Genomic DNA, 21603 nt, shown 5'->3' with positions numbered 1-21603 from the left:
TCATATGCTCCGTAAATCTAGCGTCAAAGACGTTGTCCTCTGATGCTCGTCACGCTTAATTAAAACTGGATAACTCAGTTCATTCTTTCGTGTAAAAATTATTAAAACAATCTTCTTTAACGAGCGTTATCGTAATATTTGCCACGACCGATACATTTATACGCCGAACAAATAAACTCATAAATGTATCGTTACGCTACGAATAATAATCGTAAATGAAAAAATCAGTGACCCGTCATTTCGACGGGTTCTAATTCAAATTCAAATCTAATTCTAATCTAAATCTAGATTCTATTTCAAATTGTTAAAACAATTTTTCCAAAAAAAAAAGAGAAAATGAACCGACTTATCCAGTTTTAATTAACCCTTTGCACTCGAGTGCTGACTCCGTGGCACCATTAAAATCGTTACATCACGTTCCAAGATAATTTTTATATCGTAAAAGTCCAGACGTAAAAAGATTGTTAAAAGCCTAACTGTCGAAAAGCCTAACGAGTCGCGCAAGACTATAAATTTCGTACGCATAAAATGCACTTTGTCGTATAAAATGGGAATACCATAAGTTAGAAAAATCAATTTAGATTCACAGTTAAAACGGCTTCGAGTGCAAAGGGTTAACTTTGACTGTAAATCATTCCGTTGAAGATTGTACCGGAGGAAATTGAGTTCGATGGAGTGTCAAAATCAGGGGTACGTCATCGACGGTTACCCGAAGACGTTGGAGCAGGCGAAGAAGCTGTTCGGAAAGTCGCAAGCGGAGGATCTGGACGAGGAGGAAGAGGATTTCGGCGAGGAGGCTGCCGACGCGTTAGGCAATTACACGATCATGCCCGAGCTGGTGGTGTCGTTGGACGCGAGCGACGATTTCTTGAAGGAACGAATTATCCAACGGCCCGAGTGGGAGATCCAGGGCACTCATTACACGGAGAAACACATGATGCGTCGTTTAAGGGAGTACAGGTAATGGAACGGTGCCGGCGGGCACACACATTGTTTCTTTGCCGGTTTCGGCGAGCTGGACGGTGTTCCCGTTGTCGCCGGCCGAGAAAAAGAGTGTTAATGGAACGGTAATTAAATTCCAGCACACGTAGAGAGCACCTGTTCCCGGTCCATTTTATTTTAATGGCGAGACAACCGACGTAACGAGCTTAATTAACGCAAAAGTTCTGGCATAATAGAGCGGTTCGCGGATTTTAATAGCTCGGCGAAACGCGGAGAAACGAGCAACGCGTTACGGATAGAATTTATATAATATGTGTACCGCGAGTTTATATTTGGCAATTTCGCTTGCTTTAAATAGAACGCGAAGGCGCGGGATACGTACATGCTACGAGCGTATCAATGGAGAACCCGTGTACATTCGTTTTTGAGACAAAAGACACGCGCGTCGATGCTTCTGATGTCGCGGTCTGATAATGTTTTGTTTGCCCGATATAGAATATGCGGGTTAAAATGTGTGGATCGTTCACGTAATCTGATCTTGTCGATATTTTAATACTTTCGAGTAAATAGAATCGTTGTTCCGATTCTATCTTGGTTCTTCCTGTATTTCACTCTTTCCGTTGGCACTATTAGCTAATACGGTTATAGTCGATGCTTAATTGTTTTAATGCCACTTTTAATTGTTTTTGCCACTCGTGTATATGCACGAGTGCATTTTAATGTACCTTCTGCGTCATTATACGTAGGTAAGTATTGCTCGTCTGCCAAGTACTGGTGCCAAATTTATTTAAATATATATTAATTATTTATTATATATATAATATAATATAATATAGTGTAATATAGTGTAATATAATATAATATAATATAATATAATATAATATAATATTATATAATATATTATAATATAATATAATATAATATAATATAATATAATATAATATAATATAATATAATATAATATAATATAATATAATATAATATAATATAATATAATATAATATAATATAATATAATATAATATAATATAATATAATATAATATAATATAATATAATATAATATAATATAATATAATATAATATAATATAATATAATATAATATAATATAATATAATATAATATAATATAATATAATATAATATAATATAATATAATATAATGTAATATAATGTAATATAATATAATATAATATAATATAATATAATATAATAATATATATTAATTATTTATTATAATATTTAAATAAATTAAAATAAATTTACAATTAAAGTATCCTCCCCTTAAAAAGGTTATATACATTTAATAATTTCGTGCCGATTACTTTTTATCCCGCGCACAAATTAGTTCCGTTGTTCTCCAACACTAGATTTACGGAACCCATCAAAATGACGGATCATTGATTTTTTAATTTACGATTGTTCATAATGTACAGTTATTGATTTATAAGTTATTTATTCAATTTATACGTTGCTTACGGCAAATGTAAAACGAACGCTTGTTAAAAATCAGAATAAATGTCTTCTCGTCACTTTTATAAACTAATGTAAAACAGCTGTGTTTTTTGTGCTCCGTAAATCTATTGTTAAAATCGTAATATTCCGAGCGTAAATATCGCGATATTTCCTCGAACTTTCATACCTCCCGATTTTTCGACAACGTGACGCGCGAATCCCCCTCCCCTCCCCCCGCCCCTCTCTCCTTTGAAAAATGGACATCCAATGTTTAATCAAATCCGTGAAATCGCATTGCAAAAAAGGTCGCGCTCGCCGGTCGCAATAACGCGGTAAACTGAATTCTTAAAAATAATAGATTTATTGTGCTGGGCACAGAGCGCGCACGGTTCAACGGTTCCCGCGCGCAGCGAATGCTTTTAAAATGTCATCGCGCATGTTTTCCGATTTAATAACGTTTCCCCGGCGTCAATTATTACGTTATTCGAAAATATTTCCCTGCGGACCGTGGTCATTTGCCCTGCACCGCGCGGGGATACGTATTACGGAACGCGGCGCAAGGAACGACGTCACGCGAACAATGTTTCCAAACTCATTGGCTCGTGGCCAGAAAGCGTTGAATTTCGCATTTCCGCTAGTAATATGCTCCGCTTTATTATTGTAAAATAGTGTGCGCGCAGAAATCGCGTACACGACGGATCACTCTATTGGAACGGACGATTTCTGCGATGCTAAATATAGATATAGAAATTATAGAAATATATATATATATTCTATATTTTCTGCGAGAAAAATGTTGATTCGTCTGATATTGAATCGTTACAGATAATTTATGTATATATAATATACACATACATATAATATAAATTAATAAATAAATAAAGATTCGACCATCAACAGCTTTACTACAATATATACAGGGTTATGTCCCAAAAATGTCTCGCAATCCGAAAGTGGCGGGTTCCTCGGGTCATTTGAAGCAACTTTCTCCTTTACAAACATTTTCTCCGAGGCATCATTAACGAGTTATTAACGAAAAACAGTGACCAATGAGAGGCGAGCTCGGCTGGCGCGAGGCGACCGCTCGACCGCTGGCGCTGTTGGCCCGGCCGCCTCGCGCCAGCTGAGCTGGGTTTCGACCGCTCGACCGCTGGCGCCGTTGGCTCGGCCGGCTCGCGCCAGCTGGGCTCGCCTCTCAGTGGTCACTGTTTTTCGTTAATAACTCGCTAATGGTGCCTCGGAGAAAATTTTTATAAAGGAAAAAGTTGCTTCAAATAAAAAAATATATAGTGTAATATAAGATAATATAATATAATATAATATAGTATAGTATAATATAATATAGTGTAATATAATATAATATAATATAATATAATATAATATAATATAATATAATATAATATAATATAATATAATATAATATAATATAATATAATATAATATAATATAATATAATATAATATAATATAATATAATATAATATAATATAATATAATATAATATAATATAATATAATATAATATAATATAATATAATATAATATAATATAATATAATATAATATAATATAATATAATATAATATAATATAATATAATATAATATAATATAATATAATATAATATAATATTAATATATATAATATTCAATATTTTCACTTTCGGATTGCGAGACATTTTTGGGACATCCTGTATAATATACACATACATATAATATAAATTAATAAATAAATAAAGATTCGACCATCAACAGCTTTACTACAATATATATTTTAACCTTTTATGTAATTCAACCTTTTTAAGGGGAGGGTACTTTATGTGTAAATAGCACTCGTTTTTCTACTCTCGCGACCATTTCGACGGTGTAAATTTGCTTCCGTTGGAATCGTATGCGATCGACCGATTTCAGAAATATGAACACGGACGAGAACACGCCTCTGCAATTTTTCGACGAAATTGAAATTCACCCACTGATCATCCCAATAGAGGACGACGTTTGCCCGGACATGTTCCCGACGATTTATCAATGTCTCGAGAGGCTGGGACCACCGTCGGACTACGGTGAGCAGAGGCTGCCTTCGATTTTGTCGGTTTCATCGTTTGTCACGCGCCGCCGGGGCGAATAACCTCTCCGACAAATTGATCCGCCGTGAAAACTTTAGTTGCGCGAGGACACCGCGGAATCGGCTCGAGCGTGGCCGTTGCGAACGCGAGATCCGACGGCGCACAATTTCGACGATAGTTTTTTTCCCCGGGGCTCGTGCCGACTTGTAAATCTTCATGAAGCTTTTTATGCGATCAGGATTAACTGCGGAAAAGGCGAGAAATCTACGGGCGACGGCGCAGGCGGAAGCGAAAGCTTCAGAATTCGCCGCGAAGCAACAGGCGGAGAGAGAATTGTTGGAACGTAAGAGGCAACGGGAGAATAAAATGGCAGAATGGGTAAGTGCTCTTTCCTTCGAATTAAAAATGCAACTGTGGTCGCCGCCTGTGAAGTAGAAAACAGAATGGAAAATTCAGCGTACATGAAAACGTGAAATGTATTTATCGGAGGAATATGTACGCGGTGCTTAAACAATCGGATATTGCGAGTCTTAAAAAAATATCCGAGCCATGCGGAAATAAGAAAAATCAATTTATACCGTCGATTGTTATTTTTGCAGAGAAATAAATTGCGCTTGATTTATCAGCAATTTTTGGCTGTTAATAAATCTCAGTTTATAAATATGGTCTCTGCATGTAAAATAGGAAACAATAGAAAATTCAGCTTACATAAAAACGTAAAAAGTATTTACCAGATCAAGAAGTACGCGATGTTTAATCAATCGGAAATCGCGAGTCTTACAAAAATATTCGAGCCATGCAAAAGTGACAAAAATCAATTTATATTGATTGTTATTTTCGTATAGAAATAAATAATGTTTGATTTATAAGCAATTTTTAAGAATAGCTCTCAGCTTGTAACTGTGGTCTCTGCATGTAAAATAGGAAACAATAGAAAATTCAGCTTGCATAAAAACGTAAAAAGTATTTACCAGATCAAAAAGTACGCGGTGCTTAATCAACCGGTCATCGCGAGTCTTACAAAAATATTCGAGTCATGCTAAAACGATAAAAATCAATATATACCACCGATTTTTATTTCCGCATAGAAATAGATAGCGCTCGATTTACGAGCAATTTTCGGAACATCTCTCAGCTTATCCAAATGATCGATAACGCTTTCCATAAGCTCTGGAAAATGTTTCGATAATAAAGAAACAGCGTTTGGTTAAATTTGAAACCGACGTGTCGCGCTATGTCACGAAAAGAATGCAACGCGCCGCGGCGCGCCGCGTGCGAAAGTTGCGGCTGTTGCAAAGTCCCATGCATCAGCGAAACATCAACTTCTGCGGGCAGAAACGAAACTCATGATTGATGCTCGAAACGTTGCCTCACCGTATTTCGACACGTGGCAACAACTTTCCACTGTCGCGTTACTTTTAAACTCGCCCGAGAGCTACTGAATCCTTAAACGCGACCCCTGACCCTATAAATCATGATCATTTGTCCCATAAAAAATGCGAAGGCTCGTAACTGTCCCGCGTCTACAATTCATTGGCCTAACTCGTCGATTTATTAGCAGTTCCCAGATGGGTCAAGTAACTTCGCAACTTCATAATGTAATTTATACCGAAGATAAGAGGAAGGCGGGGCGCCCAGGGTGTGTCAAATCGGATGTCGCAATCTTTTTAATTCGAGAGATCAGCTTCCGACGCGTCATTTCGCGCAGCCTCCATCGTAAGCGTTGCGCTTTTTTTCACACGATCTTCGATTTCCCGTCACGTTTTCTTCGGTCGGTTTCGTATCGTTTCGGTTTGTTGTATCTGTGTATTCTCCTTCAGCCAACTTTATTTCGTTGCAAGATTTATTTTATTTCAAGTTGAAATCGCTGTGAAAGCTGTTTTAGATCATTCACTGCGTGTTTTCGACGTAACACTTTTACACGGTCTTTGCACGGTCTTTCGTCTTCCTTCAAATTTTCCTATGTCGCTTTTTGCATCGTTTCTGCTTGTCGAATCGACTTTTTTTCAACATTTTCTCCAAGAATAAGGCGAAGGAGAAGAAAATTACTGCGATATTCGAAGCGTAGGGTGGAATCTTCAACATCGTTTTTAGGTCCTGTATCGCTCTACCATCTCTCTCTCTCTCTCTGTCTCTCTCTCTCTCTCTCTCTCTCTCTCTCTCTCTCTCTCTCTCTCTCTCTCTCCAAGAATGAGGCGAAGGAGAAGAAAATTACTGCGATATTCGAAGGGTAGGGTGGAATCTTCAACATCGTTTTTAGGTACTGCTATCGCTCTACCATCTCTCTCTCTCTCTCTCTCTCTCTCCAAGAATAAGGCGAAGGAAAAGAAAATTACTGCGATATTCGAAAGACAGGATAAAATCTTCAACATCGTTTTTAGGTCCTGTATCGCTCTACCATCTCTCTCTCTCTCTCTCTCTCTCTCTCTCTCTCTCTCTCTCTCTCTCCAAGAATAAGGCGAAGGAGAAGAAAATTACTGCGATATTCGACAGACAGGATAAAATCTTCAACATCGTTTTTAGGTTCTGCTATCGCTCTACCATCTCTCTCTCTCTCTCTCTCTCTCTCTCTCTCTCTCTCTCTCTCTCTCCCTGTATTCAAAAAACACAGGTGCTTTTATTGCAATGAAACTGGCGTATACATCAATTGCCGTGGACTCAGAAACGCGGAGGGCGGCGAACAATTCCGCGCGAATAAAAATTACGAAATAAAGGGACCGGCGCGGCGATGGCCGACGGAATCGCTTTCCATCGATCCTTCATATCGTCTCTCTCTTTTCATTAGCTAAGTGAATACAGATTATCGTTACGGACCAGTCGATATTTTATAGGAACCGATTGATCGCCGGCGACTTCGTTTAAACGCGGCTATTCTACGCCGCAGCCATAAACGCGATTGCACGGCCGTCGGCGTCTCTCGAATGTAAAAAACACCGAGTTTCCGATAAATCCATACGATTCTTTCTCGCTCCGGACACGGTCCCGCTGAAATATCGCGCGATGGTTTTTACTAGATCGCGGTTCTTCGCGGCGGGATCCATATATTTTCCGCCGGCTATTTGTCGAAACAGCAATCGAATAGGCAGCGTGCTATAAAATTCTTGATAATTGTTAATTAATAGTGTTGATAGTGTTAATAGTGTTAATAATTAATTAATTAATAGTTAATAATAATAATAATAATTAATAGTGTTAATTAATAGTGTTAACTCGTTCTCGATGCTCAAAAGTCATTGAATTTCAGGAAATTTCAGGAAATTTGATTCATAGCTTATTGTTGCAAATTACTGTGAAATCGTAGACGGTGCGAAATAAGTTCAACAATGTTCTCGAATCCGATTTCAGTGAAACATTTTTCGCTTGAAAATTCGAATTCAAAACGGTGCTTTAACGTTTATTTAGAACGGTGAATATTTGCAAACACCCTGTATTTTAAAATACGATCGTCAAATCAGAGATTTGATCTCGAGAAACGAATAAGGCTTAATTTCTTCTGAAATATTTACTGTTCCACGTTCCGCCGTTCCATGTTCGTCGCGAACACCTAAAAGTCCGTAGTTTATTTATTACCGTATCGCGCATAATGCTTTAGGAATGACATATCAAAAGCTTGTCCTTTTACAACGGTGAGAGAGAAAGAGAGAGAGAGAGAGAGAGAGAGATAACATTTACAATTTGTGTCGCGTAAAACGATCGACAACGTTTTTTTCCCCGTCGCGCTCGCAACGAGGTGTCAGGTGTCGCAAATTTATGACGCGTTCGCGCTCGTTCAACTTTCGAGGGGCAGAAGTTGCTTCTGGAGTAGAAAAAGTGGCTCGCGAAGCCCGGCTTCCTAGAAACCATCGTAGCCGGGACGCGCATATGGGGCCATTTTGCAATGCAAATTCGGTTTTTCTTCTGCTTCCGTGGAAGCGACACGATAAATCGCGTCCACGCCGGTTCTACGCTTTGGAGAAACGGTTTTTATCCGCTTGTTGCTTCTTTTTTATCGAGACGCTTCCGACAAAGGTCTTGCTCGCGTCGCGTGACTTTTGATGTTTCTCGCGCGACGGAACACCGTAATTTAATCGTTGAAAATAGTTCGAAATATCTCGCGGTGGCTCGCGTTTAATTATCGAATACGTACATATAACGCGGACGAAATGTTAACACCGTCGGATGATGTTTAATCTCGTGTTGCAACAGTGTGTACGCCGCTATTGGGAAAAGAATTTACCAGCCGATTTATTGCGAGGAGATATTAATTCTCAGTAGAACCATTTCACAGTTTTCGACGCAAAGTGAATACTGTGACACTTGTCCAAGTAAACCCAGAATGCACATGGGAGATTGTTACCAAAGATATTACACCATAGTGAATTACAAAATTTAAAATTTGTCTTTTATTTACAGTAGGAAAATGTATATGTATAATAACCATGTATTTGCTTTAAATCATTAAGGGAGAAATAACGCCGAAAAGCTAAATTTGCTCCGACTAGCTGGAACATACTCTCGTCAGAGAAATTTGCCGACCGCTAAAGGGTTAAAAGATCGCCCACTGAACCTTGCATCTCGATAAGGTGCAATTTGCGAGGCAGAGATTCGTAATTCTAGATAATAATCATTGTGCGCTTCGAATGAAAATCGGGGCTTGCCAGAAATACTTGGCCTCGCTCTATCAATATTAGCTATTGGAAAACGTCAATCATCGGATTCCTATCACGAAGTACGTCTATTGGCTACCTACTCCACTCTCTCGTACAATATTCGCGTAGATGGTATTCGATAAAGCACGGCGTGCATTAGTTGCATCGTTCGATCGCATAATTCGCATCTAATTTCAGAGTTTAATAAACGTTCGAATATTTTTCTACGACAAATTCTTCCTCGTTTGTCCCGATTTCCATGCAATTTAATACTCGTCTGTATCATAGTTTTCTTCGTTTATCTTTGCCGACGTTTATTTCAACGCTCCTCTGTAACAGGCTCTTCTTCGTTATCTTCAAAGGAAGAAGATTGGTTTCCTTAAAAATACAACGAAAAGCGCGAAGACCGAGCGGAGTAATCACTCAATCGATAGTTTAATATAACGTGGAATTGAGAATACATTTTCTCGTGACAAGTAAATTTTGCCGCGCATCGCAAGGGATCGGCTTTTGCCGAATAATCCTATTCGTCAGTAATTACTACGACTCTCCGGCGCGAGGCAACAATGCATCGCACGCAGAACCGCGCGGTGAAAGATTAATGCGTCGACCGTAACGGTGTCCAATAGATTTTCGTGTTCGCAGACGGAGCTGATGGAGAAGCTGAAGGAAGAGGAGGAAGAAAGACTGTGCCTAATGGGAATGCCCCTGAGACACTACCTGGTGAAATATATCTTCCCGACGTTGACGCAAGGCCTCATCGAAGTTGCGAACCTGCGACCGGACGACCCCATCGACTTTCTAGTAAGTGATTGCAGCTGCGAGTACTGTAGACGATGATACCTTGCGATAGAGACAAATATGATCATTCGGGTCGTATTTGAAATGTCCTTGACTTTGAATGTGTGGACGGCTGATAAGATGGAAGATGTGAACGTAAAGAAAGGGAAGCGTTTCGTCCTGGTTGTGGCAGAGCACTCGTTGATAAGGACGTATAAAAAAGATTATAGTCTTTCCAGGCAATGAGGGGTTCCTGAGGTTATTTGAAGCAACATTTTCCTTAGCGAAAATGCGATCCGCGGCTTCGTTTACGAGTTATTAGCGAAAAACAGTGACCAATGAGAGGCGAGCTTGCTTGGCTGGCGCGAGGCGGCCGAGCCAATGAGCGGAACCGGGCTTCGTGCGCTGGGCCGTCTGACTCAGCGACAGTGGTCGCGAGGGTGGGGCGTCAGCCGTACGCGATCTCTCATTGGTCAGCGTTTTTCGTTAATAACTCGTAAACGAAGCGGTGGATTGCATTTTCGCTGAGGAAAAAGTTACTTCAAATCACCTCAGGAATCACTCCTGTCTGGCTGTTAGCATAATTATGGGATAGCTTGTATATACAATTCGGGACGGATCAGGTAATTGCGAGGAAAGGTGTCTAGCTATTTTTCTAGCTACTTTGCTGGCGAATGCTGAAGTATGTATAACGTATAAATGTATCATGACGAACAGTGATCTATAGACTGCAGATTTTTATGCAAAATATTATATATTTTTATATAATAAATATTATATATTTATTATATTATATTAATTGCAAGAAGCGATGTAGACGTTCCAAGTAGGTATCTAGCTATTTTTAAATTCTTTAAATGTTCAATTGTTTCGTATTTAACGTAGCAATTATTATCGTATATTAACAAATCCGCGATCTAGCGATCCAAGTGTTAGATTCTCAGCAAATTAGTAGAAAAAAGAAACACGAATGAACTTACAACTAGAGGATTGAGTAACGAGGATTTACCGAGCCAAGACAAAATGAAGATGCATTTGTTTTTGGGAAAGCCTCTAGACGCATCCAGCATCGCGTCGCGAATGTTTCATCTTGCTGAAAGCTTCGCATGAAAACTCGTCTTTTCTGCATTGTGGGACCCGCGGTACAAGGCGGAAAATAATCAGAAAGACGGGTAAACGTTCAAAATCAGCTGCGCTGATAATGGAACTACGCGACGTTGTGTATTCTACACAGTGTTTATACGGCCATAATGCCTCGATTTCAATTTCCACGTTGGCTAGAATGGCTCCTAGTCGTCGGCTGCAAAAAGTTCATGAATAAATATGAACAAACACGAAACCTATGAATAAACGTAAAAATAAATGTGCCGCCTCGACAACGTAGCCGGCGACGCGTATGTCTCATGAATAAAGAACTCCGGGTAAAAATGTACAGGGTGTGCCGGACAAAGTTGCCAGCTGTTTTCCGCGTTGTAAATCATTGAAAACAATGCAAGCTGGCCGGTCCTTCGTGTACGATTTCAATGATTTTTGGTTGGAGCGTTTCGGGTATCTGGGAAAGGGTTCCAACGAAGCCGCGTTCGTTTACATTCGAACGTGAGGAAAAAACGCATTCAGTTCACGGCCACAGTGGACCGAAAGCTTTTTTCCAGCGAAGTGCGATCTTTGATTGGACCTCCAATATGAAACGAGGCAGAAATAATCGATGGTCGACGATTCGACGGCTCGAGGACGAACGGACCAAAGCGATTCCGTAGCGAAAATTGAAAAGCGAGTTGTCGAACCGCGACGCTTCAAGATCGAATTCAAATTTCATCGATTCCCTTTACAGCCAGTTCACACTTTTATTTTCCGCTGCAGAAAAGTAAAATGCTTTTCTAGACAATTTGCGCGCGAGGTTTTATGATCCGCGGATATTTTATCATTATGGAAATTCTTTCATAACGATTTGATTCGTCGAATGTTCAATATATTAGGTCTACCGGAAAGTTCTGTCCGTTTTTGAATTGAAATATAACACAATTTTCATACATTTAATAATATTTATTGTAGAATATACTTTCCATCGTTACTTATGACTCCTTGCCAGCGTGATGGCAACTTGTAAATGCCATTTTTAAAGAATGATTTATTTTTGGAGGCGAAGAACTCGACTAGTGCTTGGTTGACATCAGCTTCAGTTTTGAATTCTTTTTCCTGTAAAAAGTTTTGCAAAGAGAGAAACAAGTGATAATCGGAGGGTGCTAGGTCTGGGCAGTATGGTGGATGCGACAGAATTTCCCAGCCCAGCTCTGCGATTTTCCGACGAGTCGCCAAAGCAGCATGTGGTCCGGCATTATCATCGGTAACCATGTTTTCACGATCGCGTCTCGCTTAATAATGACACGAGACATCTTTGTTTCGGTTTATTTAGGAGAGTACATGTGTGTAAATGCAATGATAAAGAGAGATAGTCGTATATGTCTCAAATCAACGTGTGCATATGGATTGAAACTTGAAGTGACTGAAATGACCCATTTTGGTGGTGTATCGGATACTACTCTCTCTTGGCGGAATATATTCGATCGGAATTGTGAACGTTGTCACAAAAGTATCGACGATATCCGAGGGAAAATAACTGTGCAATTTTTCTGATTAAAGATAAATATCTGATAAATATCTAATCACGATTTCCGGTGGACCGAATATATTTAGAGCGTATGGGAGACCATGAAACTGAAAATGTGCGTTGTAAAGAATTACGTTCGTTTCGAGGCGAATAGTATGGATTGCGAGAAAATTGTAATTTGGATACTTCTCGCTTTTACTTGAAAAATTTGTGTCGCACATATAAAAGATGAAGTGGAAATTGAACGCTGAAGTCCCATAACCATCGGCAGCGTTCTTTGATCAATTCGCATCTTTTAGGTTAAATTAACTCTTTGATCTAGTCGATTCGATCCCGACTTGTCACTTAAAAGCTCCTCCTTCATTCCTTTATTAACAATTGAGTGTTGGTTTCTCTCCATTGAAACGAGGTAAAATAAATACGCAACACTACCCATTCATTAAAATGATTTTAGAATCTCATTAAAATCATTTTACAAATTCATGAAAATGATTTCAGGAATTCATTAAAATTGTTTTACAAATTCGTGAAAATGATTTCAGAATTTCATTGAAATTATCTTAAAATCTCATTAAAATTATTTTACAAATTCATTAAAGTTATTTTACAGATTCATTAGAATTATTTTACGGACTTATTGAAATTATTTTACAAATTCAATAAAGTTATTTTAGTAATTCATTAAAGTTATTTCACAAATTCATAAAAATAATGTTAGAAATTCATGAAAATTATTTTAGAAATTCGTGGAAAAGATTTTAGAAATTCATTAAAGTTATTTCACAAATTCATGAAAATAATATTAGAAATTCATTAAAATTATTTTACAAATTCGTTAAAATCATTTCAAAAGTTCACCGAAACTGTTTCAAAAATGTATTAAAATTATTTCACGAAGCACTTCGCCATAACAATCCATAAGCACGGAAAAAGAAGGCGAATTCCACGGTTCGTCGAAGTGCCGATTCAGCAGAGCTAAAGCAGGTTTCATTTGTTCGGTATCTGCTCTTTGGTTTAAAGGTGCCATCGAATTATTCAGATCGCCTTCTAACGTCGTTCGGAAAGGGAACTTCTTCCCGAAGGCGAGGTAGACGATTCCGTGGGAACCTCGTCCGATAGATTCTTCCCCTATCGCCGATAGACCCCGATCACCCGATTAGGCGATCCGCTACGGGGCATCGAACCGCGATCAAAACGGGAGCATGTCGAGTCCCGGATTAACCGAGAATCGGCTACGGTAAAACTCCTCCGTGACGATAGGATCTCTTCAACTTTGCCGGCAACTTCTGGACACTTTCGTTTGCGACTCGATGTACAGTCGCGGACAAAAGATCGAGACGAAATGAAAGAGAGAAAGAAACGCGTTCAATGCACTGTGGCTGTAAGTCTTCGAAAGGATGTATCACATGTCGCAATCCATTAGGCGAAACACGACTAAATTTCGATTCATTCGAGAATTATATTTTTTTCCAATTTTGATTTATTCAATTGTTTATGATGCTTGGCAAAGGCGAATCTGATTCAATCTTGTAGATTTGAAAAGGAATCGAACTAAAGGCATAAAATATAAATATATGAAATATATTATAGCCAAAAGTAGGAATGGAAAAGCAAAATATTGAGAAAAAAATTTCTACTACTAACTAAAGGTATAAAATATAAATATATGATTGTTAGTGTGCTTTTAAGTAATTATACTACAATCTCATATAAAATAGCCAAAAGTAGGAATGGAAAAGCAAAATAGTGAGAAAAAAATTTCTACTACTAACTAAAGGCATAAAATATGAATATATGATTGTCAGTGTACTTTTAAGTAATTATACTACAATCTCATATAAAATAGCCAAAAGTAGGAATGGAAAAGCAAAATATTGAGAAAAAAATTTCTACCGCTAACTAAAGGCATAAAATATAAATATATGATTGTTAGTGTGCTTTCAAGCAATTATACTACAATCTCATATAAAATAGCCAAAAGTAGGAATGGAAAAGCAAAATATTGAGAAAAAAATTTCATCGTCGGATCTAGACGAGTTTGTAACATATTTTCAAGGTCATTGGCCTAAGTAATCGTGAATCCGTTCAATAGTGTTCGAGCTTGTCTACGCTTCTCAGTTTCTGGTATTTTTCGCCCAGAAAATTGAAAATATATTTCGAGGATGGTGATTACGAGAATTAATTATTTCTTCTTCTATAATTATGTAGAACAATTTTACTTCAGCTTGAAAACAAAAATGAAGCATTCGGGAAGAGGAGATGCGATTATTATATATTATTTATTATTATATTATTATATATTATTATATTATATATATATTATATATATATTATTATTATATTATTATATATTATATTATTATATATTATTCGCGGCTCGTTTTTATAGTCGCTGATTGTCAACAATGAATAAATGCAACACTTGAATAATCGTATCTCCTGCTCCGAAATTATCTATTTTCCTTCACAAGCCGAAGGAAAATGACGGAGAATTTACTGTATCGCGTAGTTTCGTCCAGTTATAGTAACGAGAAGACCTTTTTACATCGCTCTTCGTTGGAAACGTAACGCGAGCCAAACTCGTTCGTAAATACTGTATATTCCGGACTTCGCCTCGGCGTGCAAAATATCTCCTCGGGCGATTTTCAGTTTCGTAACAAACATGAAATATTTAAAAGGGACCGAAACCGGAAGGCTATCTGCTGCTCGAGAGGTCTATAAATTTTATTATTTTGCCACGCCGAACCTCCGGTAACACTGACCCATTTTGGTGGTGTATCGGATACTACTCTCTCTTGGCGGAATATATTCGATCGGAATTGTGAACGTTGTCAAAAGTATCGAACGATACAAAAGTATCGACGATATCCGAGGGAAAATAACCGTGCAATTTTTCTGATTTAAGATAAATATCTGATAAGTATCTATTCGCGATTGCTAGAAACAAGCGAATACTTTTACGATTGAAATTACAATGTTTAATTTTTAATTAGGTGTCGAAATTCATTTTTATTGTGACAATGAAATTAATATGTAACTAACGAACTAAACGTTGCTAGGATTTTTTGAATACAACAAAGTTGAGCTAATGTTTCGTATGGTAAAATGTAACTTTCTGGTTACAGTTTTATAAATTAATTACTTTTGGGATTTATATTCGAGATTTGGAAAGGACATTATTTAACTGACGACGAAATCGCACCGGTTTTTTTATACAGATCGAATTATGTGCTGCAAAGGACGCAAAAATGTAAATTAAAAGTGCAATCAAGATGTAGTTTGACCTTCAGAGGTCAACAAAAAAGGAAAAAAAAAGTGAGAAAAACAGGTATGAGAAATCGTCTAAATTAATAAATGACAATAAGCAATAATTAGCAGAGATTAATAAATAGATGATATTATAATAATAGGATAACAAATAGATGATATTATAATAATAGAATAACAAGTAGATGATATTATAATAATGGGATAACAAGTAGATGATACTATAATAATAGGATAACAAATAGATGATATTATAATAATAGGATAACAAATAGATGATATTATAATAATAGGATAACAAGTAGATGATATTATAATAATAGAATAACAAGTAGATGATATTATAATAATAGGATAACAAATAGATGATATTATAATAATACGATAACAAATAGAAGATATTAAATAAAGATCACCAAAAGATAAACAAAACTCCAAACAAAAAACAGCACCCTTATTTTTCCTTCCTTCTTCGTTGATCTCTCAAGGTCAGATCAGACCTTGATAGCATCTTAAATTTACATTTTTGTGATCCTTCTAGCATGTACTTTCAACTAGTATAAAAAAAATCGGTTGCGATTGTGTCATCCAGTTAAATAGTGTATCTTTCTAGCCTGTTAAAGTGCTCGTAAATTTGTATTCGCAAGCCAAGCATATACCCCTTTCATGATTGATTTATCCGATCGAACGCTTCCGAGCCAGGATCGAGGCGCGCAGTGGCGAAGCTACCGCTCGCTGAAATTCTTTCGCCATAACTTTATTATTCCCCGTTTTTCGAGCGAGCAATCCACCACCAATTCCATTTGGTTCCCGACTTCCAATTCGCCAATTCGAAGGTTGAACGGCTGTGGATGTAACAAATTCACGCAACGCTCGCTCTTCGAAGTGTTACGCTCCGCATACGTTTCCCGGTTTTACGAGCATGAACATCGAAGGCTGTTCCCGATTCGCCGTCTATTCATCCCCGTCCGACGTCCGCGCCCCGCCTTGAACTTCCCTCGACCCTTTCAAGGTTATTCTGCGCCGTGACGCAGAATACGCTCCGAACGATTTCCGAAGGACCGAGAGTTTCGAAAAAAAGGAAAAAAAAGACTGGAGTAGTAACGCGCGTGGCGCTGTGCCTCGCAACATTCTCGTTTCCACGTAACGCTGCGAAATCGTCTCCTAACACATATATTCGACTGGAAGTCGACACGAGACGCGACCATTCGATCTTCCCGATGGCAACTTGCGAGCTTCTTCGAAGCACGGACACGTTTTTCCCGGTTCACTGATCGTGTTTATCTTTTATCATCCCATATACGAAGTAGAAATTCAACAATCTTTTTTTAGCATTCGTCTCCTTACTTTTTTGATGACCGATTTTATTTTTATTTTCGATCGAAGGCTGAGAGAGATTCCCGATTTTTTTCGGAACGATCTCTTCGCGCGTTGCGTGTAAAGAAATTCTTAAAGCTGCCTTCATTTTACAGAGATTAAAGTAATAATATTACAGTAATAATAATATTACAATAATAATAATATTACAGAATTAGAGTAAATTCGCCCTTATGTACAAAAGTGGACAATTTGGGAAGAGGAGGTACGATTATTTGAGTCTCGCGTAACCGTATCTCTTCTTCCCAAATTGTCCATTTCTGCGAGCGATCTAAGCGCGAATTAGAGTGAAATTACTGTAATTACAGTAGATTGCAGACAATTATTAGAGCGTTGCGACTCGTTGCTTTTTTTATTGAGATTTAAACAGATTTATTTATACAAATTGAAAGCACATGCTAGAAAGATCACGAAAATGTAAATTTAAAGTGTTGCCAAGGCTTGATCTTGCCTCGAGAGATCAACAAAGAAGGAAGGAAAAATAAGGGTTTTTGTTTGCAGTTTAATTTACGTTTTGCTAATTTTTGTTTAATATCATCTATTTATTATCGTTAAGCCTTCTCGGCAATCGTTAACTACAAAAACGAGCCGCAAGTCTCGAATAATCCGAGCGTCAATTAGCGACAATTTATCGTATTATCGATATTCAAAATATACAGGGTATCCCAAAAGTAACTCGTATTACGGAAATGAAGGGTTCCTGAAGTCATTCCAAGCAACTTTCTCCTTAGCGAAAATGCAACCCGCGGATTCGTTTACGAGTTATTAACGAAAAACGGTGACCAATGAGAGGCGAGCTTGCTTGGCTGGCGCGAGGCGGCCGAGCCAGTGAGCGGAACCAGGCTCCGTGCGCTGGGCCGTCTGACGCAGCGACTGTGGTGGCGAGGGCGGGGCGTCAGCCGTACGCGAACTCTCATTGGTGAGCGTTTTTCGTTAATAACTCGTAAACGAAGCTGCGGATTGCATTTGCGCTAAGGAAAAAGTTACTTCAAATGACCTCAGGAATCTCCCATTTCCGATATATATATATATATATATTATTATTTTAAAAAATTCTTCTATTTAAATATCGCAAACGCGAAGAGAATGAGAACTCGGCTGGCGAACGAAACGAAGGAGTAAGAATTTAGTAAAACGAAAGCGCTATTCCATTTTCGGGGAATGATTTGAAGCGTCTATCGACTTTGCTACAACCGGCGAAACCATCAGCCGCTTTGACGCGGCCGGCCGCGATGTTTCTAGGAAAACGTTTCCAACATCTTTTCCCGACGGGTCTCGTTCACGCGAGAACGCTGCGCGAGCGAACGAGATTGAGGATTTCGTTTCCGAGCGACGACTGTGTACCGTCGCCCACGCCCTTCTTCCCGGCGTTCTGCACCCGACCAGCAGCAGCAGCCGCCCCGTTGCCTGTCAAACTTTTGAATCCCTTCGCCGATAAAAGCTTTCGAACTCGATACCCGGCCGTATCGCCGCTCGTACCGACGTTCTCGCGTTCGCTCACTTTCGCCACCCTATTCGGGGGTCGACGACCTTGCTCGGCCCGCGGTACAAGATGCCGCAATGCTCGTGGCCACGGCCGGAGAGGATTCCATGGGAAAAGTTTAGCCGAAAGCGTGGAACAAAATTTGATCTCGGCGAAGCTCTGTTTTCGAGAAAATTGAATTCGAAGCCGGATCGCGCGGCGTTAGTGGACGCGAAGTCCCAACCACTGATATCATCGTGCAAGTAAAATAACGCGAACAAGATGAAACTGTTGTTATAATGTTGTACATTTTCATTCCTTATGGAAATGAAAATGAAGTAAAATGCTCGTTAAAAATGAACTGTCGACGCGTTTGTTGCTGAGCGAGCAAAGGTATCAGCTTTTCGGCATACATTCGGAATTAAAATATAGAAAATAAAATAAATAATAATCGATTAAATTGTATTAAATAATATCAAATAATAATAATAATAAATAATAATAAATTCAATTGTATTGAATAATATCAAATAATAATAATAATAAATAATAATAAATTCAATTGTATTGAATAATATCAAATAATAATAATAATAATAAATAATAAATTAAATAAATTGAATAAATGATAATATAATTCTCGCTATTGCACCGCGAACATGGATTTCGTTGACGTAGAAATACATCGCTAAATTGTTGCAGAATTCTCAGAAAGGGATTTAATAATAAATTAAATTGTATCAAATAATATCAAATAATAATAATAAATAATAAATTAAATAAAGTATAATATAATTTTCGCTATTACACCGCAAACATGGATTTCGTTGACGTAGAAATACATCGCTAAATTGTTGCAGAATTCTCAGAAAGGGATTTAATAATAAATTAAATTGTATCAAATAATATCAAATAATAATAATAAATAATAAATTTAATAAATTATAATATAATTCTCGCCGTTGCCACCGCAAACATGGATTTCGTTGACGTACAAATATCAAAATAAAATCGCTAAATTGTTAAGTTAAAGTCAAAGTTAAACTGTTGCAGAATTCTCGGAAAGATCCTAAACGACAGTTCGTTGGCTCGTTCAGGCTTCCAATAATTTTCGGCCTATTTTTTCGAACGTAGAACCGCCGCTTTCGCGATTATGCCATAAACGTTAGGATACCGCGCGTTGGAAGTAGCCCGAGTAACATTAATAATATTCCGTCACGCGATAAAACGTACACGGTTCAACGTACGCTTTCGTGCACGGAATTCCGAGATATCATCGCTCGTCGTAACAGTGAAAGTTACGCGGCCGGTAAGCATTAATAACGACGAATGCGAAAGCGTTCGCGAGACAGGTGTGCGAGGGGTGTTGTTGATTTGCTTCGTGGTGGTTTTAACGACGAATTAAGTGCGTTAGGAATTGCACAGCTGTAGGGAAGCAGATCATAAATACGATGATTCCTGCGGATGCTGGAGGACTCCGCCTGGCACATCGTACGAAATAATCTCTCTCAAGGATCCTGTTTTACGATTATTGGAAGTGTAGCACTCATGGAAAATGATTAAATAAATTGAATCGTCCACGTGGACACCTAATATCGTGAGTTTATTAAAATTTTAATTAATTTATCGAATAATATAAAGTTCATTTACTCTAATTTGCTCGATGCTATTAGAGAGATTAAACGACGCTATAAAATCAAATGAATCTACAGGGTGTACCATAATTATGTTAACAGCTGGAAAATGGTGATTCCCGAGGTCATTAGAAGTAACTTTTTCCTCAGCGAAAATTTAATAAACGTAATTATTATTATGGAACGTTATTGTGGAACATAAATTAATTAAATATTATGGAAAATATTATCCATTAATTATAATATTATGCAATACCATTAATATTAATTATAATAATAGTTAATTATAATATTATGTAATGCCGTTAATATTAATTATACCATTATCATTACCATTAATATTAATTACACCATTACCATTACCATTAATATTAATTACAATATTATGGAATACCCTTTATATTAGCGCGTGGAGATTGATCAGAAAAAAATATTACACTAAAATCTCCCTAATTGTCCCTCAGCTTGTAAATAAAAATGGACAATTTGGGAAGCGGTGAGAAAATTGTCCAATTTGTTTACAAGTTGAAGGACAATTTCGGAAGAATTTATTGTATATATCACAAAGAAACCGGAAATTAATGATCTTAATAGAAGCTCTCAAGCTTCCGAGTAACGATTTCCGTACAATACAGCGGGTGCTCTATAATTCTTATCGAATAAAAAGGTAAAGAAATATCCGTGCCCTCAGCATTAAATAAAATTTGGATAACGCGTCTGTTAGTGTCTGGCCACTTATCACATTAGCAAAAGAACATCCCGTTTGTGGCCGACCTTCTCCACGTATTCTTTTGGAACGGAATTACCCCGAGAACCGCGCGCATTATCTAATTAAATTTCATTTCGCGTTCCCAACGAATTTTCGTCCGAGCATTAATTCCATCTTAATTCCACGGAACCGGACGTGCTCGAAAATTTGACGAAACGCGGCAAATTCATTCGGTCTCGCTTCGTCAATTTTTCATTTCGAACGACCGAACGAACCGTTTTCGACCGCTGTGTACGCGTCGCGGGCACACGCGGGCGCAATTACCGCTCGCCGTGAACGATAAAAGCGCCAGCGAGATATTACGACGCTCGCGTTTATTATAATTTAACCGGCGCGGCGAGGTTTCGTTCTGCCGGCGCGTCAAAAAATATTCGAACGCCCCGTAATTCTGCGACGCGCAAATGAAAACCATGGAACGGCTCGCAGAGAGGAGAAGTTCTTTTTCACGGTTTTCCCGGTCTGTCGGCACCGGGAGATCCAGCGGCGCGCAGGAAGGCGCAGGAAAAAGAAGCTTTTCGACGACGTCGCGGCGGTCTTCTCGTTACGCGAAGCCGCTTCTCCTCGACGGATCGCGAATAACTCGCGTAAATAAAATGCAAGATAAAAGTCCGGGCTGAATAAA

The 21603-nt window shown here is 38.1% G+C and overlaps 2 protein-coding genes across 2 annotated transcripts in view; one reads left to right on the top strand and one right to left on the bottom strand.

Annotated features, from left to right (window-relative positions):
* LOC117219017 (synaptotagmin-10) overlaps window positions 1-21603 on the bottom strand; it is a 93042-nt gene that overhangs the window by 50350 nt on the left and 21089 nt on the right. The gene's annotated exons all lie outside the window — the stretch shown is intronic.
* The window catches only part of LOC117219018 (adenylate kinase 7), a 40758-nt gene that overhangs the window by 10045 nt on the left and 9110 nt on the right, over window positions 1-21603 (top strand). The window contains exons 2-5 of the mRNA XM_076520754.1: window positions 646-960; window positions 4302-4453; window positions 4695-4834; window positions 9730-9888. Of these exons, the coding sequence (XP_076376869.1) occupies window positions 646-960; window positions 4302-4453; window positions 4695-4834; window positions 9730-9888 (766 nt within the window). The remainder of the gene's footprint in view (window positions 1-645; window positions 961-4301; window positions 4454-4694; window positions 4835-9729; window positions 9889-21603) is intronic.

The sequence above is a fragment of the Megalopta genalis genome, chromosome 4 (genome assembly GCF_051020955.1).
Source record: "Megalopta genalis isolate 19385.01 chromosome 4, iyMegGena1_principal, whole genome shotgun sequence".
Lineage (NCBI taxonomy): Eukaryota > Metazoa > Arthropoda > Insecta > Hymenoptera > Halictidae > Megalopta > Megalopta genalis.
The sequence above is the reverse complement of the archived record's forward strand: the minus strand, read 5'-3'. Positions and strand labels throughout refer to the sequence as shown.